This window comes from Pieris rapae, chromosome 13 (assembly GCF_905147795.1).
Source record: "Pieris rapae chromosome 13, ilPieRapa1.1, whole genome shotgun sequence".
Lineage (NCBI taxonomy): Eukaryota > Metazoa > Arthropoda > Insecta > Lepidoptera > Pieridae > Pieris > Pieris rapae.
In genome coordinates, this window is record NC_059521.1 from 165,637 (window position 1) to 190,627 (window position 24,991).

The window sequence follows — 24,991 nt, forward strand, 5'->3', positions numbered from 1 at the left end:
CAAACTCTATACGGCCAACTTCAATGGCTGCTTGTTCAGTGTTAGAACAACGCATTACAGTCTTCTTTTTATTTTAGTCGCATTATTTAATGACTCTGTTTTAATAAGTGGAGTCGATTATTTTTATTTGTGTTTTTTTTTATAAATAAATTTATGTACTATTGAACTTTTTTGTGTGTAGTTTTTGACAAATAAGTGGTCAGGAGGTAGCCAATTTAACATTTATTTAATCTTCGTAAATATTTTGATATTGCTTACAGATTGAAATACCGGATGATGGCGGTGATACTGAAGTGTATCCTACGAGTTCAAAGTTTAATTTAAAAATTGAAAAGAAATTCAAATTTCCTACCACTTCTCTAAGCACGGGGTCAGTTTTGGATACACCTCGAAAAGTTCATATAAAAAGCGAACGTCACAAATGCCGCAAATGGTTAATTATCAAGGAAAAATTCATTAAAAACTTAAGGATAAAGTATTCGAGACTTGTTAAAAAGACTATTTCACTAAAGAATGCGTTAAATGTTTTAACGAATAGGTTTAAATCGTTTTGAACCAAATATTTGAATAAACAATTTTAACAGTTATTATTTGTTTTTTTGATATACCCATAGGCTACCCAAAAACATATTTATGCACAAATAAACGTATATTTATGTGTTTAAAACACAATTTAACAAACTCTTAAAATACTAAATAGTAATGTATAATGAAAAAAGTCATGTTGGACTCCACTCAATACCTTGTCCTACCGACCACGGTCGGTCGTAATATTTTATTGGTTTAAGTACACTGCGTTGTAATAACAACTTTAAACATTTCGCGTAAGGTTGATTTTGCAATAATCTATGCTTGTAACTTATAGAAAGAGACAGAAATAGTTTTCGGGACACTTTCGAGCGTTACTTTTATTCGAGACTGTGCATCTTGGGTTTTTTGTATATCAATGATATTAGGTATAAAAAGATAGTAGTAGATTAATACTATTGATATCTAAAAAAAATTAAAGGGTAAACAATATACCACAAAATCTGAGGCTTGTCAATAAAACTTTCCGCTCTTTTGTATCAAGTAGACTCAAGCCGTTCAGCGGTGACATGACTGACAAAATCCCGTTTCTATATTGTATTATTTACCTATGAACTGTTTAATTTAAGGGCCTACAGTTATTTTAATTCCGGATCGATGCCGAACATTTTTTTAGTTAGATTTGAGATAAGTATACAAAATAAATTCAATAAATAGTTTTATTATTTATTACGATTAAACATAGATTCAGTAGCCAAACAAGAAAATTCTTTTATATTAAAAAAAATAAAGTTAAATATGTTTTTGAGATTTTTTATTCATAGATTTTATCACGTGCTTTGCGCGTAGATCGAATCAAAATTCCGTAATGAAAATAAACCTAACACACGATGACTTATACGCGTTAGAGTTAAAGCGGGACAGAACACATACTGCATCTCACATCGGTCTAACGTGATCCGTGACGTAGCGCAGGTGCGTTAGAGTGGGATAGAGCGCATACTGCGTATTCACATCTCTCTGAAGAGATCGGTGGCATAGCTTAAGCGCGGCCGGTGCAGCCAGTACGCGTTAGAGTGAGACAGACTATATGGGCGTGTTAGTCTGAGTCTTGTAGAGTGGTAGAGAGGTAGATTAGATAAATATCAAAGAAAAAAAAGTGCTGTACTTATAAATAAATAATTATAATTACTTACTTAAGTTGATAAAAATGCTATGCTATATAATATAATAGCTTTATCGCGGCAGTCCTCGAGTGCCGTTTCTTTCTATTTGCAATTAATATCATCGTCGAATTTTATGCATGTGTACATTTTTCTTTCTTTATATTAGGAACCTCATGCAGTAGGTACCTATTAGATAATTGCAGCTCTTAATAAAAACTTGGCGATTAAAAAGAGTGGCGCCTAGTTTATTACCAGTTCTTCTCATCCGTTCTACGCACTTGATTTGAGAACTACTAGCAAATGTAAAATAAGGATTTCTTTATTGACGTTTAAGTGTACATTGTGTTACCTAAATGAATAAATGATTTTGAATTTGAATTAGGTATTTATTTAATTTATTAATTAAGTTAATACGTTTCTAAGTTACAGGAGTAACGGCTGTAATTAGAAATATAGTTGCAATGAAAACTATTAGATAGTTATACATAACATACATACCATTACGTATATCTGAACATCTGAATATAAGAGACTGTGTTAATAATTAAGTCGCATTTTTTAACATATGTAGTATTAAAATACCTATTTAAAATTTACACCGCATCTCTTCTTGGATATCATGGAATCCAAAATCTCCTTTTGTAAAGGGGTCACTCTCCATCTTCTACCGTATTTACTATGCACAGTTGTGTTGTTCTGATAAGTTGTTCGGATTAATACCTGCAGTTGAGTTTCATCATAGGACGTCAAGGCAGAATCCGTAATTCCAGCCGTATCACCTCGACATCCGTCGTTCGATGGCTGAGTGTTCTTAAGGCAGTTTTTTCCGCTCACCACCAGTGTGGAACCAGCAGCCCACTGAAGTTTTTCCGAATCAATTCAACTTAAGGTCCTTCAAGAAAAGCGCGTACCAATTTTCAAAAGTTTGCCCCCTGTTCTATAAAAATAAATTAGTGATGACTGACAGTGTTTTTATGTCTTATGTACTCGTAGGTGCCTATACGTTAGTGGTAAACAAACGTAGGTATTTAAAGGGTAAGAATGATACACATTTTATTTTCGCTTTTTTAGAAGACAAAGTCACATACTAAAAAACACAACTTTAGTTTTTGATTTTTTATGTATAACTTATAAGAAGTAACTAACAAAGTAACTTCGACTATTATTTCTGTGGCAACTGAGTACAGTTATGCCACAAAAGATATGTGTCACGGCAAAAGGGTAAAATTATATTATGTTACGTTTTTCCAAATAACGATTAATTTGTATGATAAAAAATATTCTTTAAAGAAAGTCAATTATACATATCAATGAAACGAAAACTACATCAATCAAATAAAGTCTTCACACCAGGATTTCATAAATTCCAAGCTACAGCCGTAAAAGTGCAGCAAATTTATTTATAATTTTCGGATCACAAAACTTGAACACGAGTGTTTTCATTCAAGATTGAAGTCTGGAACGGTAAATTATATTTTTGAGCTTGTCACCCTCCCACCGGTAACACCGGCAACGCAGCAGCCGGCAGCGGCGACACAAAACGCGCCATTTTAGTCAGCCAGAGACGCCTTAGCGAGGTAGTGGTGTCGCCGGCGGACGAGAAAATCACACGTCATCACTTTCAAAACTCCGATAAACTTGAAAAACTTGCCCAAAGTGTGCTGTGTGTGCCTGTGTTCATGTGATTAGTGCTGTGATGATGAGAGGCGCCTGGGTGGCGTGCTGGCTCGTGGCTGTAGCAGCGGCCGTCGAAGCTGACACGAGACACTTAGCAGGTGAGAGCAACCTTCTTTGCTGTCATCTGCTTGTGAAATGTTATACTGTTTCTAAACAAAACAGTTTTAAGAGATTAATTTTGAATAAATAAACTATGATTATAATCAACTGTTAAAATGTTAGTGGATCGTTTCAAAGAAAAAATATACATCAATTAGGAAAGCTTTTAATCATTAAAATTTTTAAACATTAATTCTACAGTCCATTTAACAGTGGTGCAAATTAATATGTCTTATGAACACAGATAGAATCGTGAGTTATGATAGAAAGTGCGACCTCATATTGTTCTCGTAATACGCGATTAACTTTCACAGTCTTTCTACAAAACCTTGAATTTAGAGTTCAAAAGTTTTCAGTTTGAGTAAAAACACATAATAAATCTAGGTACGATCAACAAGTGAAAGTAGGTTTCTGGGAAACGCTGGCGAAGTAAAAATCTTAAATAACTTTCCAAAATTAAATGGCGTTCAGTAATAAAATTAAAATTGCTTCTCCGCTGTTCATATCCATTGATGTTGTATTTAAATAAAAATAAATATAAGAAATGAAAGTCAGTATAAAGTTACTTCCCATACGCTATTGAACGATTATTTCTGGGTTTTACATGTTAGATTAAAGCATTAGGTATGCACTGCTTATTCCATACGTGAATTTAGACGTCCAATTGCATTAGTTGGTAACCAGTTTGGTGTGTATTTTAACCAAACATGATAATGCCAATATTTGTAATTTGTTAAAAAGACTGCAACTATAAATAACTTTCAAGTGTTTTTAGTGTAAAATAGTCCTCCTAGTTTTATGCGCCTTAGCGTCGTTCAAAAGATATCAACGCGCGCGGCCGTTTTCATCCTTATATTTAATAACATAAATGTAATTCTTTAAGTTAAAAATTGTTGAGCGTTACTCAGTCGATTAAGACTTTTAATATCAATGAAAACTGTGCTTTAGATTTTACAGTGGCGTGCATATTTATCTCCCCGCCTAAATATCTAATCATATTTGTAAGAACACAGAGTTTGTGTGTCAGTGGCGTCAGGCATGTGCACCAACTACCTTAGTACCGCTAGTGGGTTCAATGACTTGTCACGTCACGGAGTTTGCCATTACTCGGTAGGCTTTTGTGCTTATTTACGCTTGTACGTGTGTATCAGCCTTATGCTGAGCTTCGGTTTTGTTAGACCAGGCCGAATTTATCAATTCTATAAACTCGTCTATTGAGTTTTCCGTCGTAAAGTAATACATAATTAATGTAAAATTAGGAATATGTATTTTTTTAACTAGTTGTTTTTTAAATCATTATAAATATAAACACTGTTCCATAACTATGTAAATCTGACAAGAAATAATGTATAAATCAAAGCTAAAACAAAATACATGAGATTGACTAGAGTTAAACATTCGACATTGACCAGCGGAAGTGGAATCGTCTCGACGTGACCAATCAACGGCTTCCGGTGGCCTGTCACCAAATTCAATTATAAACGCTTTATATATGCACATAGAGTTCATAATATTGTGTTGTAAAGTCATCGGTGACCAACCTTAACACAGTTGCCACTAAATGCTATTTATTTGTCACCATCAAAACTGTCATCGTGTGATTGTATTTTAAAAGACCTGCTGAGCATCCCACAAAAGCGACAACAAGGCTTTGTAGAAAGGTTGTCATATGGCGTAGTGAAAATTAACGATGTTAACGAAAAATTATTTATAATGAAATTATATATATTAGTTTTGGGGTACAGCATGCAAAATCAAAATTTCTAACTTACCAAGACTACAAAATAAATTAATAAAAGCATTATTTAGATACAATTTTTTAACATAGACTAATAAATGTTACCAAGAAACCAAAATTATGACCATTAGTAAACAACTATATGTTTATAGCACCTGTATCTTAATTAAAAAAAAATAACTCTCTCCATAGTAGCTTATCATTTAAAAAAATCAAATACACAACTACACGCATGTCGAGCGAGTTTGCTTATCTTGCCGAAGGCGCGTACAAATTATTTTAAGAAGTCTATTAGGTATGAATGTGCGCAATTATTTAATCAGTTACCATCTAAAATTCGCAATATTGGTGTGTTTGACAAATTCAAAAAGGCAGTAAAGATGCATATTAGAGTGAACACAGTTAACTAAAATAGAGACGGCTAATGGCAACGTATATCTCGCTCGTATATATACCTACATATTAATATTAAGTTTCTCATGTAAATAATTTTTTGTAATGAGAAATAAAGTTCTTAGTATTGTCTTTTATTTAAATAAAGTTCTTTAAGCGTACATATATAGTAGTTTGATAATTGAATAATTTACGGGAAAACAAATGGAGAAAGTAAATTGCACATCACATGTGTCATTTAACCCAATAATTGAATATTGGCGTTACCATTGACCTCATTACGAACTGCAGTCCGCACAAAAGTGTTGCCATGCGGTTTCAATGAATCACTGACACTGGACATCGCAATCGCCTCTCAGTGACCAAAGTTCAATTTCTCCTTGGCTCGGCTGTTGTTAATGTCCATTATAATACGATGGATAATAAATCTTAAATTAATTATAGTTAAGATAAGAAATATTCAAATTGCTTAAAATCATTATCTATCAAAATAAAACAAAAATCATTTATGCATATAGGTAACATAATGTATACTTATGAACGTAAAAAAAAAGAAATATACATTAAATGATTCTAATTTTAAATTTACGACCAGTTTTCAAATCAAGGGCGTAGAACGGAAGAGAAGAACTGGCGATAAACTCTCTCCCACTCTTTTTAATCGCGCCCCCACGTTTTTTTACACAATGTTTGTAAGGATCACAAGTATCATAAAAGTTTTAAAAAATATTGTTTGTTTTGTCATTCTATTTCTAACTGATACTGTCTATATACATAGTTACTGTTTGATATTACACTTAAAGGTTACTGTTCGTTGGTATCCTACAGAGATCGTAAATTGTTCCTCGCAGCAGCCGGATATTATTACGTCTAATCTTTGTTAAATTATATATAAAAACAAAGACAAAATTTTCCAGAAGCATCAAAGTGGTTCGACGATAAATATGTTCCATCTTTATTTGTTATATACATTGTGAGCGAGATAGGCATCGGAACTCGTTTGGCTACCTTGAACTTGCTACCTGAGTGAAATGAGACATTCGCAAACAACACTGTAATAATTCCTCTCACAAATGGCTTATGTTTAATCGCGCTGGAACAATCAGACGACACCCACATGTATGGTTCACGGCCTAAAAATACATTATAATATAAATTATACATACACGCGAAAATACAAAAAAAAACTAAATATTATACATGTACTTATTTATTTATACAAAAATAAAATATGTATCACTTTATTATTTATTTATTTTGTGACGATAGTGTTTGCACATCATCAAGATAGTGGACTTGCGAAGTGGCTTGTCTTTGTTTACAAGTAATTAATTGTAACTTTGTTTATGTCAAGTAACACATTTTGGTGACATTTGGTTACGAAAAGAAAAAAAGATAAATGAAAGAAGACTGAAAAGACTAGGAATGTGACAGTAAAGAGTCGTCCAGCCAAACGAGATCTCCTAATAAAGAGTTATAAGTTTTGTATTAGACATGTAAAATAGTACATAACACTTCCTCGTAGTTTCACCGCATCGCGTGAGAATCGAACCGAGCACGCTTTTTAATCGATTATATTAGACAATACTTCCCTCTTGTGCAACCATACACAATAGGATAATGGACAAACATTGTTACATCAAAACAATTATGCAAAACCTGTACAGTTTTTAATACATCACTAGCAAATCTTAGGGTTTTACCTCTCCTAGCTATCGTCAAACTTTATTTAAGAAAATCAGAATTCACGAGACACGAGAAATCTGTTGTTTCGAAGACAACAGATTTCTTTACTGCTTGAACCTGACTTTTTTTACATTCTAGCATTTTACGCAAAACTACCGTTATCATAACATAAAATGTGATCAGATAACAGGTTCCCAACAAGTTTTATACCAATTAAGCGTGTTTCCAATTTTATACAATACAGTTTTGGATGTATACCTACTAGGAATAATTTAGAAGCAGGTTTTTCCGGATTTTTTTAAGCATAGTCAGATGAAAGATTCTCACAAAAAATTGTAAATGACTGTTTGCTAAATAAAGTTATTGTGTGAGCTAAATTCGTCCCAATTATTTACTTTAGTAAATTATTATTATTGAAAGTCATAGTTTCCGAATTTTGACATCTTTCATAGTTGAAGTACGGATGAAGGAGTGACTCGCCTCTCGCCCGGTGAAGACAGTTAATTTAACTTGTGTGAAAAACGATTTGAAAAATTGCGCTCTTCAAACTTATTAAATTGTTCTCATCATTTACGAATTACCTTTCACTAGACGATTAGTTCTTTACAGTATAACAAACTTTTTTGTATTTTAAAATAGTTATTGAGAACTATTACAATATACATAATTATAGGTAGAGGTACTCTAAATAACATTTTCTGACATAAATAATTCCCCTTCAAAAGTCACAAAGCTTATGTCTTAGTGAAACGTTTGTCTGTGTGCATTCTACTGTTACGGGTGTTGTTTACTTGGTCATGTGTATGTGTGATTGCGCGCGCGCCGGTACCAGGCCGTGCCATGCGCCGTGTTTACTACACTTCAGTTTTTTAACACGGTTAAAAGGAAAATAGAAACCGTCTTGAGTTTTTGTGGACATAGGTCAGGTAAATAATTGGTCATCGCAACTATATCTACCAACTTTGCTCATGAATGTGAACATGCCAGAGTATATAGTTATAAAAATAATGAATTTACATGCACGGAAACGCCAATTATAAAGTAAAAATAAAATTAATGAACTTTAATCTAAATATGCTTGCATATATAAATTTTAATGGTAGATCGCAGTCTTCGTCGTCGCAATTCAAATTATGGTAACCGCGATAGACTAGCTCTTCGCGATTCGTGTTGAGTATTTGTGACCCGAATTCGAGACCGAAACCTTTAAATAACTTCTACTAATACCTACCGACTACTTAGACGTGCCAAGTGTATAAAATGTTGAATGTACCAATGAAAAAACAAAATAAAGCCTCGGTAACTGCTACAAACACTGGTACTCGTAACAGGTCGCGACATTGGCTATTTGATAAACACCTGTACATTTGTACAAACATTGTATTAATTAACCGATAGTGATGACTCATTGTGCTTTCATATGTTTTGACGAGACTGCAAAAGTCTTTAATTAGTAATTACATAACACGATAATTTTTTTATCGAAGCTAACACACCTCAATCTCTTAATCTGAAATGAGATTAGATTTTATGACCCCTTTTTATAAAACTGTAAAAGTTGATAAATTGTTCAGACCTCCTGATCTAGAGAATAAAATAATCATTAATTTCCTAATTCTTTATAGACAATATAACTGCAGTTAATAATATTATTAATTTCATCATACACGAAATTATCAGTCTTAAAAATAGGTAAGTGATATTGAAGTGCCAGGAGTAACGTTATATTCAATTAAAAATAATTCACTGGTATTATTAGCTTATTGTGCAGTACCTATATATGTAATATACTGAATTTGCATCTTTCCTATATCTAACCTTGACATATTCTTTACCCGGATATGGTCCGCTGACGCGAGCTTGTTGTTTTAAATCATCAACTGTTTGACCTACATTGCTTTTATGTATTTTTTTAATATTCCAACTCATACACATTATGATACCTAGCAAACCTTTTAAACGCAATGGTAATGAAAAAAACGCAAGTACTTTGTAATTACATACATATTTTATCTTCAGTTTTGGTGTCCAAAATGACAAGCACAGTAATCCAAAGTATATCAAAATCGTTTGGATCTATTAATTATGATTATGAACGTGATGTATATGTTGAGTTGTTTATGGTACAGGTACCACAAACAACTTCATAATATATGAATAGTGAGAATGGGAACAAAGATACTTTGAAGAGAATGGTTTATCAGCCACTATTTTGTGTTCTTGCGCAACGTTTGCGACAAAACAAAGTCAAATATAAACTATTAATTCACGTTCACAGAATGCGTTGTCAGACATTGTTGTGTTCACGTGTAATCAAAATAGGAAGAACTGGATTTGTATAGTACTGTTCTTGAAAGAAATCGTTCAGCTTAGGCAAATAAACCGCTAGTTTCTTACTTTTCTAAACATACGCTTCTGCCTACAATTAATATCCCTAATATCAACGATTACCAGCCGAGAAAGAGATGCGAGCTGCAGTATTAACAAGCATAATAATTATATTTTGTGGCTATTTGATGTGTCTAACGTCTGACTTATCGTGACAGTCTGGACAATGAATATATATTCTCTACACCTGTGACATATTGAACAAACGAGTAACGACAATCCTTTGATACATTGTGAATAGAAAAACGGTTTCGCTTCGATCAAAGACCAATTTTGAAATTGTGTTTTTTAATATACGGGAAAGTAATTGACTAACTTTATAGTAACGCCTAACATTTTTTGATTGTATATTGGAAAATACCAAATAGTAAAATATTTTTGAAATAAATATGTTCCTGTTTATTTGTGATTGTTAAACTACCAGCTGCCTACGAGACTCGCCATCAAGATTAATGACTCCTGTACACTCGAAACAATAGTTGTTTTACTGGTTATCAAATCTAGGAAAGGATCAGGGTTTTTATTCAGTAGTTACACCAGCAAATATATTTTTAGCTTGGACATGCGCCATTAGGAATTATTATCAAAATCAATTTCGCCGAATAATTGAATTTCATAACATAATGCATCTTGTGTTGATTGTCGATCATTATAATATGATCGTGTTACTATAAACGCATCTATGAGATGGTGTGTAATTGTCACGATTTGCATACTAATGCTTTGAGTGCTGTATGGCTAGGATTATCTCTATTAATGCTATTATTACAAGTGTATATCGTATATGTAATGATCGTTTCTGCATGCGGCAATATTACGTCCACAAACAACGAATCTGGAATTCTTTTCCTTAGCCAAAAAACAAAAGGTTAAGATTACAGAGATACCAGATCTTACTTTAAACAAAATTGTTTAATATCTTTTAGTTTTGCGACGCTTTTATGGAACAGTACAATTTTAATATAGCCTCGAATTAATTTTACTTTATAATGTGTTGATTAAGATAAAGCATGCAAATTGATCTTCAACGTTGCGCCGGAGCATAGTTAATGCGCAGTTTAGTTACAGATGATTTATTTGTGGAATTTCCCCATTACCAATTCATTTGCGATGTTCATTTATCAATTATACAAAAATATATTTATATATTCTTGACTCTTATTTACAGCAGTAAACTGATTGTTAATATCTTTAATGCCTCTAATAATATGTGTGTTACATAGTTCAAAATATAAAGTAAATATAATCGCTACGCTTGAATAAACGAAATACATTATTCTTAACTACATTTTATGGAATAATAAAAACCTTGTTGAGTTTCCTGAACGATTGCCTCCCTCAGCACGTATCGAGGAAGTTACTTTTTCCGAGTTCCGACTTATAAATATATAAGTATTTACTTAAGAAAAACATAACATGCGTCGGGATACCGCCGTAGGTATTACAGCTTACAGCCGGAGAAGGATTGCCATTCCCTTTAAAACTTATTTAATTTAATTGCTGACTTCCGTTTCCGTGGCCCAGTGCTTAAATGATAAGTTCATTACGTTTTATCAGAGTTGTTTTATATGAAGGCACAACTATAAAATATGGAACAAACATTTGAAATTTACAGAACCTCAACTTGAAATTGTCCAAATATGTCTAAAAATAATATTGTTTATTATTCATCTTTTACAAAATGCTTGTGAAGGTCATTATTTATCAAAGAACATTGTTCGTTTGTCAACAAGTATCATAGTGGACAGCCGAACGACACGTACAGAAACACTTATAGAAAAAGATTAACAAATGTAATATAAAAAAATTTATACCGATAGTCGTAAAAACCGATGACGTTGTTATTAAGTACCTAGTTCATAGAATTTAGCTGGGACTTTTGATTTTCGTCAATGTAACCGTGTACGTAAACATAACTTTACCCATAATATTTCTTAAGTAAGTATATTGATTATGAAATATAGGTTTATTACACCGAGACTCACAAAAAACGTAAGCTATGAGAACAATAGCAAGACCCTATATAACAACATATATGATACATATTGTACATAATGTAACACTGTAGGTAACTATTGTGTGAAACAAGTTTCTGATGATTTCATTCTAGAAATATCCGCGGTAAGACAAAATAGATGGTTAATATTCGTAATGAGCGACGATAATATAATCTGTTCGTGTTAAATAGCTTAAAGACAAGTGAGTAATTTGCAATTTTATCACGTTTAAACAATTTTAATTACTTTGTCATGCAACGTATTCTTGTAGGTAAAGGTGACTTTCGTTTAATAAGTAATGTTTTAATTAATTTTTAATAACAGTACACGTCAATATTACTATGTATTTACAAAATTAAAACATTGTTATTTTTAAATTTTAAGGTTACAAACAAAATTTGCTTTAGATTCCAAACAACCGCCAATTATATAATAAATCAAATACATATTCTGTTTATTAAATACCGACGGGCTCTTCCAACATCGCACGGCTGGGGTTTATGTTTTAAAAACATTTCACAAATAAATATAGCCTGTAAAACTCAGGGATAATGTAGCAATGGGCACAACTTTAGAGAATCAATATATTATATAGCATACATCATTTCATTTAAAATTTATTGAATTGGATTTTGAAGTCGCTTATTCAAATTCAAAATCATTGGGTAACACAAAGTACACTTATGGAAGTCAGTGAAGAAATACGTATATTAAATAGTAAATGCTTTTAATTTTACATTTACGGCCAGTTTTTTTGCACAATACGATTACGTCAATAAATATCTATATAATGCATTCGTTATGGACACCTTTCTTTTTTATTTTGTTGCGGGTAATGCATAATGACCATCCATCGACATATTTCATTTAATTACCTTTTGTTCATATTTGGCTGTTTGTATTATTATTCACTCCTTCAACGTATAAATTATAATATTTCGTGTGAACTTTTTGTGTTTGTATGGAAATTTATAACAGATAATCAGTCCCATTATTATTAGTTTCAATTACACATTGTAATTGAACAAAGTTGTATAAATAACAATTGAGTGCCTTTTTTCGTTATTAAGTTCGAGTCAAGGATATATTTAGTTTATATGCAGGGTATAATATAATTTAAACTATTCAGTATAACAAAAAAAAAAGCTAAATTTGTGTTGAAATAAAATTAATTTGCATCCGTTAGTTTATCATCGACCTAGTTCACGGCCGCGAATCTGCCCGCATGTTGCCTGTTGAATATTTTATACTATTTCTCTGTAATGTCAAGTTTATGTGTATGTTTAAAGAACGTGACTTTATGCGACTGACAATATTTAATATGACTGTCGATGCTCAGTTGAAATACTTTTTAAAGTAATTAAAAAGATCTTATCCGTTTACGAAATAATTGATTCGTTAGTGTGAGTTGGTTAGAGGAAATGCACATTCCGGCATAATAAGTAATTCCTCATATAGACCAGTAATTGCATCTCAGTGCAACCGAGATATCGCCGGCCCGTACTGTCCTTACCTATTAGTAAACTATGCTGAATGTCTTATGTAACACGTCAAAGAAACAACGAATAATAATATTAATCTAGTATTTCTCTGTTTCGTCTGCTGATTATTAAATCAAAAAAACGAAACACGGTACCAATAATAAGTGGTGTCGAAAAATATTTCGTAAGAAATTAACAATAATTATTCAAAATCGACATTATTTGAGAGATAAAAGATAATCCCCACTGATAACCCACCTTTACAAATCTCGTCCCGTACTGTAGATAAAGCTTAAAAATGACTCCATTTGGGAGAACTCGACAGCAAATTGGTGAGCAGCTGCCTTTTACGAGTTGAGTTCGTGCTTCCCGAGCGAACATCTTGATACTGCAGCAAGATATTGAATTTACAATCTTGTGTCTTTTCCAGTGATACACAATATGTATATAGAATATCAGTAAATAAATTATTTTTTTATCTACTTCATTATAATATTATGACGGCCATAGTCGGGACATAGAAACCTATAGCGACATATATTGTAAAGACAGTTCTATAAAGGTAGGCGATATGTGATTAGCATATTAGCATACAATGCGAGGTGAATAACCCCAGTGACGTCACTCATCTCCGCTAGCACATGCATGTTAATCTGTTGAAAGCTTTCAAAAATTTATTGTACTCTGTTTTGAGGCGGGTAACGCGGGAAACAGCGAGTAAGCAACTGTTGGACGACGGGTTTTTTATACGCTGATGCTTACTAATCCATTTAAACGAATAGATTGTCTGGCAAATGCCCGCAACGTCTGCGTACGATAAATAATAGTTATCGCCCTTTTGATTAATCTGTATTAGCCTAATTTCAAATTATTGGTGACGGAAATTAACCTGTGAATTTCTCCTGCTTATTAAAAATGGAAATGAAAAATTTAAAACGGTTTTGTTAATATACAAACTGCATATTTAAATCCACTTAAAAGATTGACTAATGGAACATTTAATGCATAGCTGAACCAATCATTGGAATTTGTACACTCTACCCACCGCGCAAAGGATTTGAATGTGTCCCGGAAAAAAGCTTTTCTATACATAGTTTTAACATTAATGTGCATAATACTGTCAGGTTTAGGGTAGAGATAATTTTGAATTTTTTTTGTGTTAATGATATTCAAAGAGATTAATTAATTAGTTCGTTAATTATTGCTGCAATCTGGCCTGTCGACTACCAGTTCTCACTCTCCTTGTATATAAATAACATTCTACTGAGAATATTCACATGTATTATTTTTATATGGGTCTAACAACCACTGCACCAACTTTTGTTCCACATTGATTTCTAGCTATTAATAGCTTCTTTATATTTAATATATAAAAAAGCAATTCATTGCCAAAAAATTGAGGTCATTGACCGTATATATGTACAAGAGACACATTGTTTTGGGTCAATCACTCGCTGCATTATGTACAGTGTCTATTACCATAGTCCTCTTAATTTATATGTAAACTTTATAAAGATATTATTTCCCGTATTTTTGTTGGGAATATGTATACGAAATAAATATTTTTAAGTGTTTTTTGTTTCAATCGAATAAAAAAATGCCTCATAGAAAAGCGCTTGTCGAAAAGAAGTAAGCAATATTCTAAAGAAGGTACATCAAGATAAAGAAATCCTACCAGTTTGTATAGTTTAGTTGAATATGCAAATGTATTTACTATGCATTTATCCATTAAATAAAGTAAAGCATTGGGTGTAATTTCCATAGGACCGCGGGGGACGCTTAATGGACTTAGCGTTAGGCCAAATTAACATTTCTAATTCAGCAACAACAAACCAGCAAATGGATTAAATTAAGGACATACAAATCTACAGGATTATTTGAATTCTAAAGATTATCATAGGTACAATTATAATACTGTTAAAGGTTTTAGTCTATGGCTTGAGCTCATTCTGTTATAAAGAAAATAATACCCATATCTGTTTAACAAAGTCAGCCAAATCTATTACGTTACAAGACTGAACTTGCTCCAATAATAAGATCAAATAGCCATTAGACCGACGTGCATATTAAAGCACTTATCAGCGCATCGAGGTAGACCACAAGCGATCGCCGCTCCCCGACGTGCCACTGGGTCAACTTTCATTTAGTTTCAATTTAAAGCTTTGAATTTTAAATAAGCGTTTCTTGATGCACACAATACAGCAATTCAGTTCTGTATAAATCATAATTAATTGTTAACAATGTTTGGTGATACGAAGAAATGAGGCACTATTGATTTGTTTGCGTCGAAGTCGGAGTTAGCTTTAAGTATTTGCATACCTTGGGAAGTACAATTATGCCAGTCAATAAGTTATAGATTGATAGGCGCTGGGTGGAGGCAGTCGTAAAACGCAGCTGTCGTCTGGGGCGAATGATCAGGTTCAGTAATGACCAGCGGCCGATTTCAGCAGGATTTTTTGCAGATAATACTATATTAGGTTCGTTATGATATATCGAGGTCTGCCTCAATAACTTGTTTAGCTTAATCAAAAATTTTCTAAAATTAAATTTGAATTTGCTATTTTTCTCACGCTAGCGTTACAATGTTTTCAATATGTTTATTGTTAATTGGATTAAAATTGAAATGGTGTCACCCAGAAGGAATCTAGAGATCTTGTGAGATTACATCAATATTTGAGTAAGAAATAAGCACTATCTCAAATGAAATTCCTCAACTACATTATCCGCTCAGCCATTTAGATATGTTGACTCAAAGGTTCTGTAGCTAAACCGGAACCTCTCAACTTGAGCTATCTTTAGATAGCATAAAATACGAAGCTAATTTTTTAGTAGTAATTTACTTCCTACTCTATACCCCAGTCGAACAAAGAGGCTTTTTACTAATTTAATTCAATTCGACTTATTCAGCGACCATCGTCCAATTATTTACCTTGTCTTAGCAACAATGGCTTGGAAGGTTTCCAGCATCCACCAGGTGACCACTGACCGCAGACATCGTGTGTACCTTATTTACTGTTGCCGGAGATAATACCACGCTTATGTCAATTGTCACTTTAAAGCCTTTCGGAATTTGTTAAATTTTAGCTTAATCTCATGCGTACAAATTATTTGAAGAAATCTATTAGGTATGAAGGTGTGCAATTATTTAACCAATTACCATCTCAAATTCGTAATATTGGAGTGTTTGACAAATTCAAAAAGGCATTAAAGATGCATGTTAGAATGAACATAGCTGACTAAAATTGTTACGGCTAATGGCGACGTGTATCTCGCTCGTATATAATATATTAATATTAAGTTTCTCATGTAAATAAAATATTTCTGTTTTGTAATGAGAAATAAAGTTCTTTAAACATTTAAACATTTTGAATTATGGATAATCTTTTAGTTTTACGAGGATACTACGGCAGAGATTAGGAGTTTATTTGACCATTCGTATTTTATTATTCTCGTAACACATTTTTAGAGTATAGGAAAATGCTTCTGGCTTATGTCTTTTTAATTAAATGAAATCTTATAAAAAAACCGTCATTATTTTTAGGGAAAAGAAAGAGCTGGAGAGAAACATGCGCGCTGCGCAAGCGCAACAGACCGTTACCTTCAATTGTCCAAGTTATAAGTGAAAGCGTCGTTTTTGCCGTAAAAGTAAAAGTGATACTAATACTAAATAATTAATTATTATCATGAGGCTAATGTGATAACTTATTTCTGCCTCCATATTATAAGTAATTAGATTGGTTTTAAATGCTCGATAAATATATTATCTAAGACTTTATATAAAATTTTCATATTTTCTAAATCCACGTATTAAATATCGTTTACTTATTTACACATTAATGTATATACACAACATGTATGCAACATTTAATTCTTAAAATTCGAAAGCTTATTACTTATTACTATATCGAGAAACCGTTAAAGTGCCGTGGTGTATCGCATGTTAGTGTTATTCGTTGGTAAATAGGCTAGCCTTTTAACAAGCAATACTCACAAATGTCATTTAACTCCTTAGGTTAAATTAAAAACCATGACTGATTACTTATAAACAGCCGAGAGCAACATTTTGGTTTACTTTTAAAGAATTAAAATTATATTTTCGTTTAGACTTTCTAAGTTTCAACACAGTTTTACGGGAAGAAATAAAGACAGTAATTGTAGTGAGTCAAAGTTTTTTTAAGAAAACATATTTGCTCGGTGAATAATTGATCGTATAGTACGTTGGTTGAACAAAGGGATGATAATGTTATCCATGTTTACTGGCGTCTGTAAATAATACGACCGTAGTGCTGTCTCGACAAAGGAATATGAAAATTATACTAAGTATAAATTCCTGAGAGAAAACAGTACTGGAAAAACTCACCTGTATATATTTTATTTATCGGAGCATAAAAACTATACACTTTCATTTATTTCAATGAATTATTTCGTGTCATACAGTGATAACCGCTTCAACGTTTGCACGTAAGGATTAAACCGTATGTCCATTTTTAGAACGAAATCGGTTAAATTAATGCGACAAGAAAGTTACTACTTTTATTGTGTCCTCATTGAAATTGTAATACTATATAATAAAAATACTTAAACTTTGTATAGCAAACATTATTTTCCAAGTACATGTGCAACGGTAGTAAAAAAGCTGTAAATCGGTATCAATTTAAAAAACAATGGAAATAAAAAGTAATGTAAGGATCGTATAAATCTAATGCGCGGCTATAAACAAGTTTCCGAACAATTAATTGAGAAAGTACTGTCCGTTGCAGTTTCATACGTGGAGTCTTCGCATCCAGTCAAAGCTAAAATAAGCCTAAGAGAGTCTTTTAACAACATTCCCCAAAAAATCTCACCTTTCTGCTCTGTCTTGTTTAAGATTTTTATTTAATAGGAGGTTCACCTAAAATTAAGTGATATCGCCGCCCATGGACACTCACATTCTTAAGTTACTACATACTTAAGCTCCTATATCGCCCAAGTGGGGCAGAAGCCAACTGTATATCCCACTTTCCTCGCCTCTGTAATGATGCTTCGTTGCTATTTGTACCTTTTGCCTTGACGATTCTAGTCGAGGGCTTACTTGTGTCACGTTGAACATTTTTAAGTTATGTACATGAAACTAAAAATTCTTCCAAATTAGAATCATTACAAAACATTTAAGGGTATGTTATCAGCGATGATTATGTTAATGCCGTGGTCGCACCGTGCGCGCAGTGGAGGCACTCTGTGCGGCACTAGATTCTGTAATCCAGTGTAATCCCAATTGGGATTGGCCGGTAGCCGGTGCTTATTGACGCGCGCTACACGCTAAGCGGATAACCGGCTCCATCCGGATTTACAGGCTTAACCGCTACACTATACACAACTCAATTTTTAAGAACATTTTTCTTAATTCTGCCTTTAGCGCTTCGTATGAGCTTTGGAAATATACCTTTTCGATGATTGCAGTTTCATTCATTATTGTTAATATAATTTATATATGAATACGTGTATGAAGACTAAAAGTATAACTATTTTGGTGTTGGTTGATTTAAATCGGGTTAAAATACACCAGTCGTTTGTTTTTCTTTTAATTTGTTAGCAATTTTTAAAACAAAATATCTTTATCAAAATTAACAAATACCTAAATTCTGTACTCAAGGGAAGCAATTTGAGTAATTCATATAGTATTATGTTGTCTACAAACACTTCATAATATTATATCTAGAATAAATGTTCTTAAATTTTAATTCTATAACTTTTACTTGAGGGACTTCACACATATTGTTAAGTTTTCAGTTCTAGTCTATTTCGTATTTACTCTACTTTGTACATCCTTCCCATATCAACATTGAATAGCCCTCTTCTCTATGCTGGTCTAATGAGAACTCTAAATAATGTTGAATCTTGGAAGCAGTACACTGCACAATTGCCGTACCCTTATTTCTCAGAATAAAACATGTTAATTCGAAAACCTAAACCGCATGTTCACAAAGTTACTGAGTAGTTATCGCTTACTTAACACAATATACCTATGAAGTAGTTGCTCATATTAAAGTCTAATAAGGAACTGCAATCTCTATGAAAGAATGTACGAAGTCCCCAAGCAGGTTGAAACGTAAGCTCGCAAGGGATTATAGACGATGAATCGCAAACATTCGTATAACATGTGAAACAAGCGTGAAATTAAAACCTCCCGATCCTCGCTAATATCACATTATATCGTGTACAAAGAGATTAGCATTGCGTATTCGCTCCCGAAAGGCTATGTTTCGTTTTGAATAGGTCACGATTTCAAATGCGATGTAGATTAATTATTATATAAGAAAAAAGTCTGTATAATATACTTTCATAAAAAAAAATTCAAAGACGCCGTAAAGTAAAGAACAACGCCATCTAGCAGTGATTGCACTCATTAAACTGAGCCTGCGTCACATAACTTCTAGTTTCCTTAACAAACTGCTAACTAGCTTGTTAAGGTGGCAAATGTAATATACAGCTTGCAGGTGGATCGTTTAGTGGCTGCTTTTTTAATTCTTATTATATTTTAATAAGAATTAAAAATATATTAGAACTGGATTTTACACCTCGTACAATAAATAAGCAAATTTACTGCATATCTTTTAGTCATTACTTATACCGGTTCTATTTACAGCGTAAAATGTTATTGTATTCATTAAAATAAAATAAAATTTAAAATATCACAACCTTGCTATTTTTAAAGCATCAAGTGTTGTGTTCATCAATTTCGTGAATTCCAGCCTATAGTTTCCAGATTCATTCCCAGCTTTACAGAGGTTTAAAAAATAAATCTTATTTGTTAGTTACAAGGTTCCGAATTGCATCGGAGTGCAGTTGCATGCGGGCCACGTACCGAAACCCATCACAAGTTGCCGATGTTACCGACTTCTTACGAGTGTTTTGTTGCAAACTTTAAGTAAAAAGTAACGAAGGTTTTATTTTTATCTCCTCGAGCTGCATCCCGATTTTATTGGAGTTGGCTGTGACCATTTCAATGTTTTAGCTTTAAACCTATTTGTTCGTACAAAATGTTTAAGACTTTCCAGGTTTCTGGTGAGACTTTTAGTTTCATGTCCTAACTCAGATATATCTGAATTTGAAACAAAATACGCCACACAAAATTATTTTTACACTTAATAAATTACTAGTTTTAAATCTTTAGTATTTGCCCATGGGCCTAATTAACGTTTAAGTTGTATTTCTTATAGTAATATGAGCTTATGTCAGTCAGATTTTGTTATAGAATGGCAACAAGATTTACAAGATTATCTGTTCCATTGTTAGTCAGAAAGCTGACGCAAAAGACAGTGTTCCGTACTGCGTCGGTGAGGCGTATTTCTATTGTTATATTCGCGGTCAGATAAACCCGAATAACGACCGGACAATACGATTAATACGCATTACTTGTAGGGACCAGAAGGTTCCTCGCAAATACCCCAAAAGCCACGGCGAAAGTTCTTCATGGTTTTACGATTTCTTCAAATATAACTAGCAAAAATTTTTGCGTGCTAAATGGTGACAATTCACATTAAAAGGTGTTGCTAGATAGGATCCTGGATCCTTTTTAGTTTCCCATATCAACTCATTCTATTGAGTTAACAAAATAAACTCTCTAGGTACGACTTTGCGCATGAAATAAATGAGAATTTTAATCAGATTTCTCGCGCTTGTTGAAACTCTTTACGACCTAATGTGTTTAGTAAACACTTCCGAATCACTTGTGGAATTAAACTTTATCGCTCAAGAATAAGGTTGTATGTAGCTTGAGTGTATATAATTCCTGTGCCAATTCTAGATCTCCTATCAAAATGTAAACTAGACCGTGATATCGGTAAAGTACATTAAATATTAATTGCTTTCGTATTATATTATAACGTTAAGCACACATGAAGGTTGTGTACATAAGAGCCGTATCGTTTCAGTTTAGGTTGAAATAGCCGAACGAGAAAGGAGAAAAACTTTTCCTTTTAGCTAAATTAACGCGCTGCAATATGTCGAATGTATAGATTACTAAATGATTGCAAAGTGGTCGCCTTTCAATAGGATTATTCCAACTTAACGCGGGCCGAAAGTAGTTAATTCAATTTGGACATACTTTCGTAATAAACTAGACCAAGGAAAGGGTGAGTCGTGGGAAGCAACGGCCAGCGATAGTCAACTTTCTGAAACAATCGACCAACTAAAAACTAATTTGGCCCCGGCTCGGGTCGGACTGCGGACACCTGACGACTTTGTTAATGCAATTTTAAACTAAGTTTCGGTAAACACAGCCTCGTAATTCCGGGATTTCTATACATTTTGGATCGGATTATCGGATTTGGTTATTGATTTTAATCAACTTGGGGATCGTTTGTATCATTATTTTATAACATATTTTTAGTAGCATTTAGTTTGGTTGCCGCATATTTGCCTTTACAACGTAAAAAAATGTGAGGAAGCAATAGGAAACAGCTCGTAAAGATTTCCGAGTGGCAATTCCACACTGTGCAGTCCAATCTATCTACTCCCGGTTCACAATTAAAAACGCTTTGATTCGTCCCTCTATTCAATTGAATCAAAACGAAGGATGTAACACGAGCAAAACAAAATGTCCATTATTTAGTCGGTTGTCGTCGGGAGCGGCGCCATTCCAATTAGTTCCGGTTATAGCCCGCAGCGCCTTTACTACGCAAATCTATTTACGGACTAAAGGCTCCCTAAATTGAAATAGGTGCACGACGGTTTTTTCAATTTATCACAAATCTCTGGACACGTTTCATCATTCAGCGGATTTAAAGATTTAATTCGGCTTTATTAACGTTACCCGAGTTATGTAGAAAGATAAACAACGTGATAGTTGCCCGAGTATTTGCGAAATTGTGAAAGCAAAGTAATTTATAGGATTTTCGAGTTTTCGTAACTTTACCAAAGTAGTACAGCCAATTTACCACGTCAATCTCGAGATTCGCGCCTAATCTAATGGATTTACAAAGATTCCCTGAGGCTCTTTGAGTGCATTTTGATTGATCGGATTTTTGTATACGTTAACGATAATAAAACAACATTATTGTTTAAAAAAAGCCATTTTTCATCTATATACACTATATAAAACGGTGGGATTCAGGTTATTTATTTAGTTTTAAATATTTGTACACATAGTCTGTATTTAAACAAGAATCTGTGACAGCGCAGTAACGCAGAATTGTAGCCTTATTTTTTTATTTATAAGAATTTCATTTGATTATAATGTTTTTCAATTTGTTATTTATTGCTTCAGGTAAATACTTCATTTCAAGACCTCTGTTAACGCATTTGGGGAAAGTAAGTACCGAGTAAGTTTTATTGTTATCCTGGGGCCAATATTAAAAGAAACGACGAAGGATTGACAAAACACATGCCGGTTTGTCATATGACAACCAAAGCAACGGTTCCATCACTCGTTTTGTATTCTTACTGGTTATTTTGTCAATTTTTTTCTTGGCTTACAAACAGTGTTGTTATGTTTTACCTTGTGTATCAAATATACATACAACTTATATGCCTTATGCATGCCTTTAATCATCTACTTAACCTCCCAATTTGTCTGTATCACGAATTAATTGTTGCTACTAAACATTTGTGCCAAAAAACCATTAAACATCGTGTGTTTAATGGTTTTTGATGGGAGTGAAAAGCCTTATCTAGTATGCACTTTGATATCACTATTGCAAAACGCCATTCACGGCGCTACATAATCCATCCGTCAATCTTCGTCCCAGCACACAATCATGGCGGATTATCTATCCTAGGGCCTATCCTAAATTTTCTAGTTGGAAAGTCACAGTGAGATAATTGGTTTTAGAACATTATTTTTTTAGTAGTCAAGGGTATACATTAAAATACTACATTAAAATATTCTTGATGATAAATTATTCAGTTGCCCGCACATTGTTTCAATAAAAAAATACGTTGTTTTCCCACACTTGCTTTTCTTAACTAAATACAAACCATCTTACTACTAAGCATGTGTATAGTTCTCGTTGAGAAGTGCATCTAGTGAGCGTAATATGACGTGTCTGCACTTGCTCTCCACAACAGAACTAAAGCTAGAATATATCAAGCGTGTCTTCAACTTAAGAGCACTTAGCCTGTGTTCATATTGATAAAACACTAATAAAATACGAATTATTGCCAGCACCTACAACAGCTTTATTAGAAGTTAAGACATCGTTATCGGATTGCCAGCATAAGTTAAAATATGTTTTTCAATAAAATAGTTTGAATGTAAAACAATTATATAATTTATATTCAACTTTGGGGTGGATCCGTATTATTGAATCAAATGAATATTTTAGTACATTTAAATAATAGCCATTAAATTCTCCATTCGATCGCCCCCTTATCTCGTCTGCTCTCGTTTAGACACATTAGTGAAATGGTGCCATTTTATATAAAAATGCCACACATATAAATATATTAACATATTACTTTATGGTTTATACATATTTGTTTAAAACTTAGCCAATGAACTTCTAATTCACGTTCTCAGTTGTAAAACCATTTTGAAATTAGCTATTTAAATGCGAATATCGATACGTGAATCTTATATATAAATAAAAAGAAAAAAGCTGGACAAATTCGAGTTATTATTATGAACTGTATGAAAGGTTTTTATGGAGTGAAATTTCACGGAAAAACTTAAAACCAGTTTTTCCTTTTATGTAATTGTATACGCAACGTCAAGGCAACGAATGTGGTATATATATATGCTGATATGTAGCTACTAAACAGGTACCCCTTGTATTGCCTATACATTCCTACTTCTGCAGAACATGAAGCCAGAACCCAAAGTTAAAGCCCAAATTCCACATAAAGCCCAAAGTCAAACCCAAACTGCAGGGTCAATGGAGCAAATATTAAGGTCACAATTATACGGGAATGAATAGTTAATTTAAGATCTATTTTTACATAGGATTGCTCATAAATTAGGCAAAACGCGTATATCGGATTCATGTGTAGTTTTGTCGTTAGTGGTGTGGAGTAACGAGTAACGGCGATAATTAACGGATCGCGTGTTAATTGATTGATCAGATACATTTGAACTCACTGATTGACTGCTCAAAAGTGGTTAAATGCTCCTGTGATTAATCGACGCTTTGTTTTATTTATTACTTATTTAATAAAATAAATGGTTACATACATTTATTAAATTTATTATGTCTACTCATTAGGTAAGTAACCTTCTTAGAGGAACGCGTATTATTAAGACTGCGTTGGCAAGCAAAACAAGCAAGAGCTATTATGAACACAAATTGATCATTTGCTTATTTGTATTTGTACTTCAAATATCTTTATTAAACATACAATTTATTTACTACAATTTATTACAAAAGCCTGTCGTGAGCACGTTATGGAGATCACTCAGCTTATTTTCCTTACAAGATGCGTCTGTAATAAGTATACGAGATATGCGACATTTGTGTCAAGTAGTTGTGCAACTCTGGTGACATTTGTCAAATCCTAACTATTTGTACGGGAAACTGGACATTCTATAAATCAGTGGTTTTGAAATAGTGATTGTATGATTTTAAAATCGACGACGCCTAAATATATTATTGGTCAAAATATAAAGTACATATACAAATCATATCTATAAATATACAAGGTATTGCCAAACGGCGATCAAAGAATAAGAAGCTCCCTTGGATGGATTTCGGAACATGTTCGTCGCTTTGAGTTACCGTCAACTTCCGTCTTAACGTTATGAAAACTTAAAACGCCATCCCCTTAGTTGAATGGCGTCTAAGTTGAAAATCTAATTGAATTTCCAAATGCTAACAACCGTGTCATCTGAGCTTAGAAGTTGGCGTTATCTAATAAAAGCAGATT

The 24,991-nt window shown here is 33.0% G+C and overlaps 1 protein-coding gene across 1 annotated transcript in view; it reads left to right on the plus strand.

Moving 5' to 3' along the window:
- Window positions 1-3,234: 3,234 nt before the first annotated feature.
- LOC111003441 (low-density lipoprotein receptor-related protein 2) overlaps window positions 3,235-24,991 on the plus strand; it is an 87,225-nt gene continuing 65,468 nt past the window's right edge. Inside the window, exon 1 of the mRNA XM_022273953.2 lies at window positions 3,235-3,469. Within this exon, the coding sequence (XP_022129645.2) occupies window positions 3,391-3,469 (79 nt within the window). The 5' untranslated portion in view covers window positions 3,235-3,390. The remainder of the gene's footprint in view (window positions 3,470-24,991) is intronic.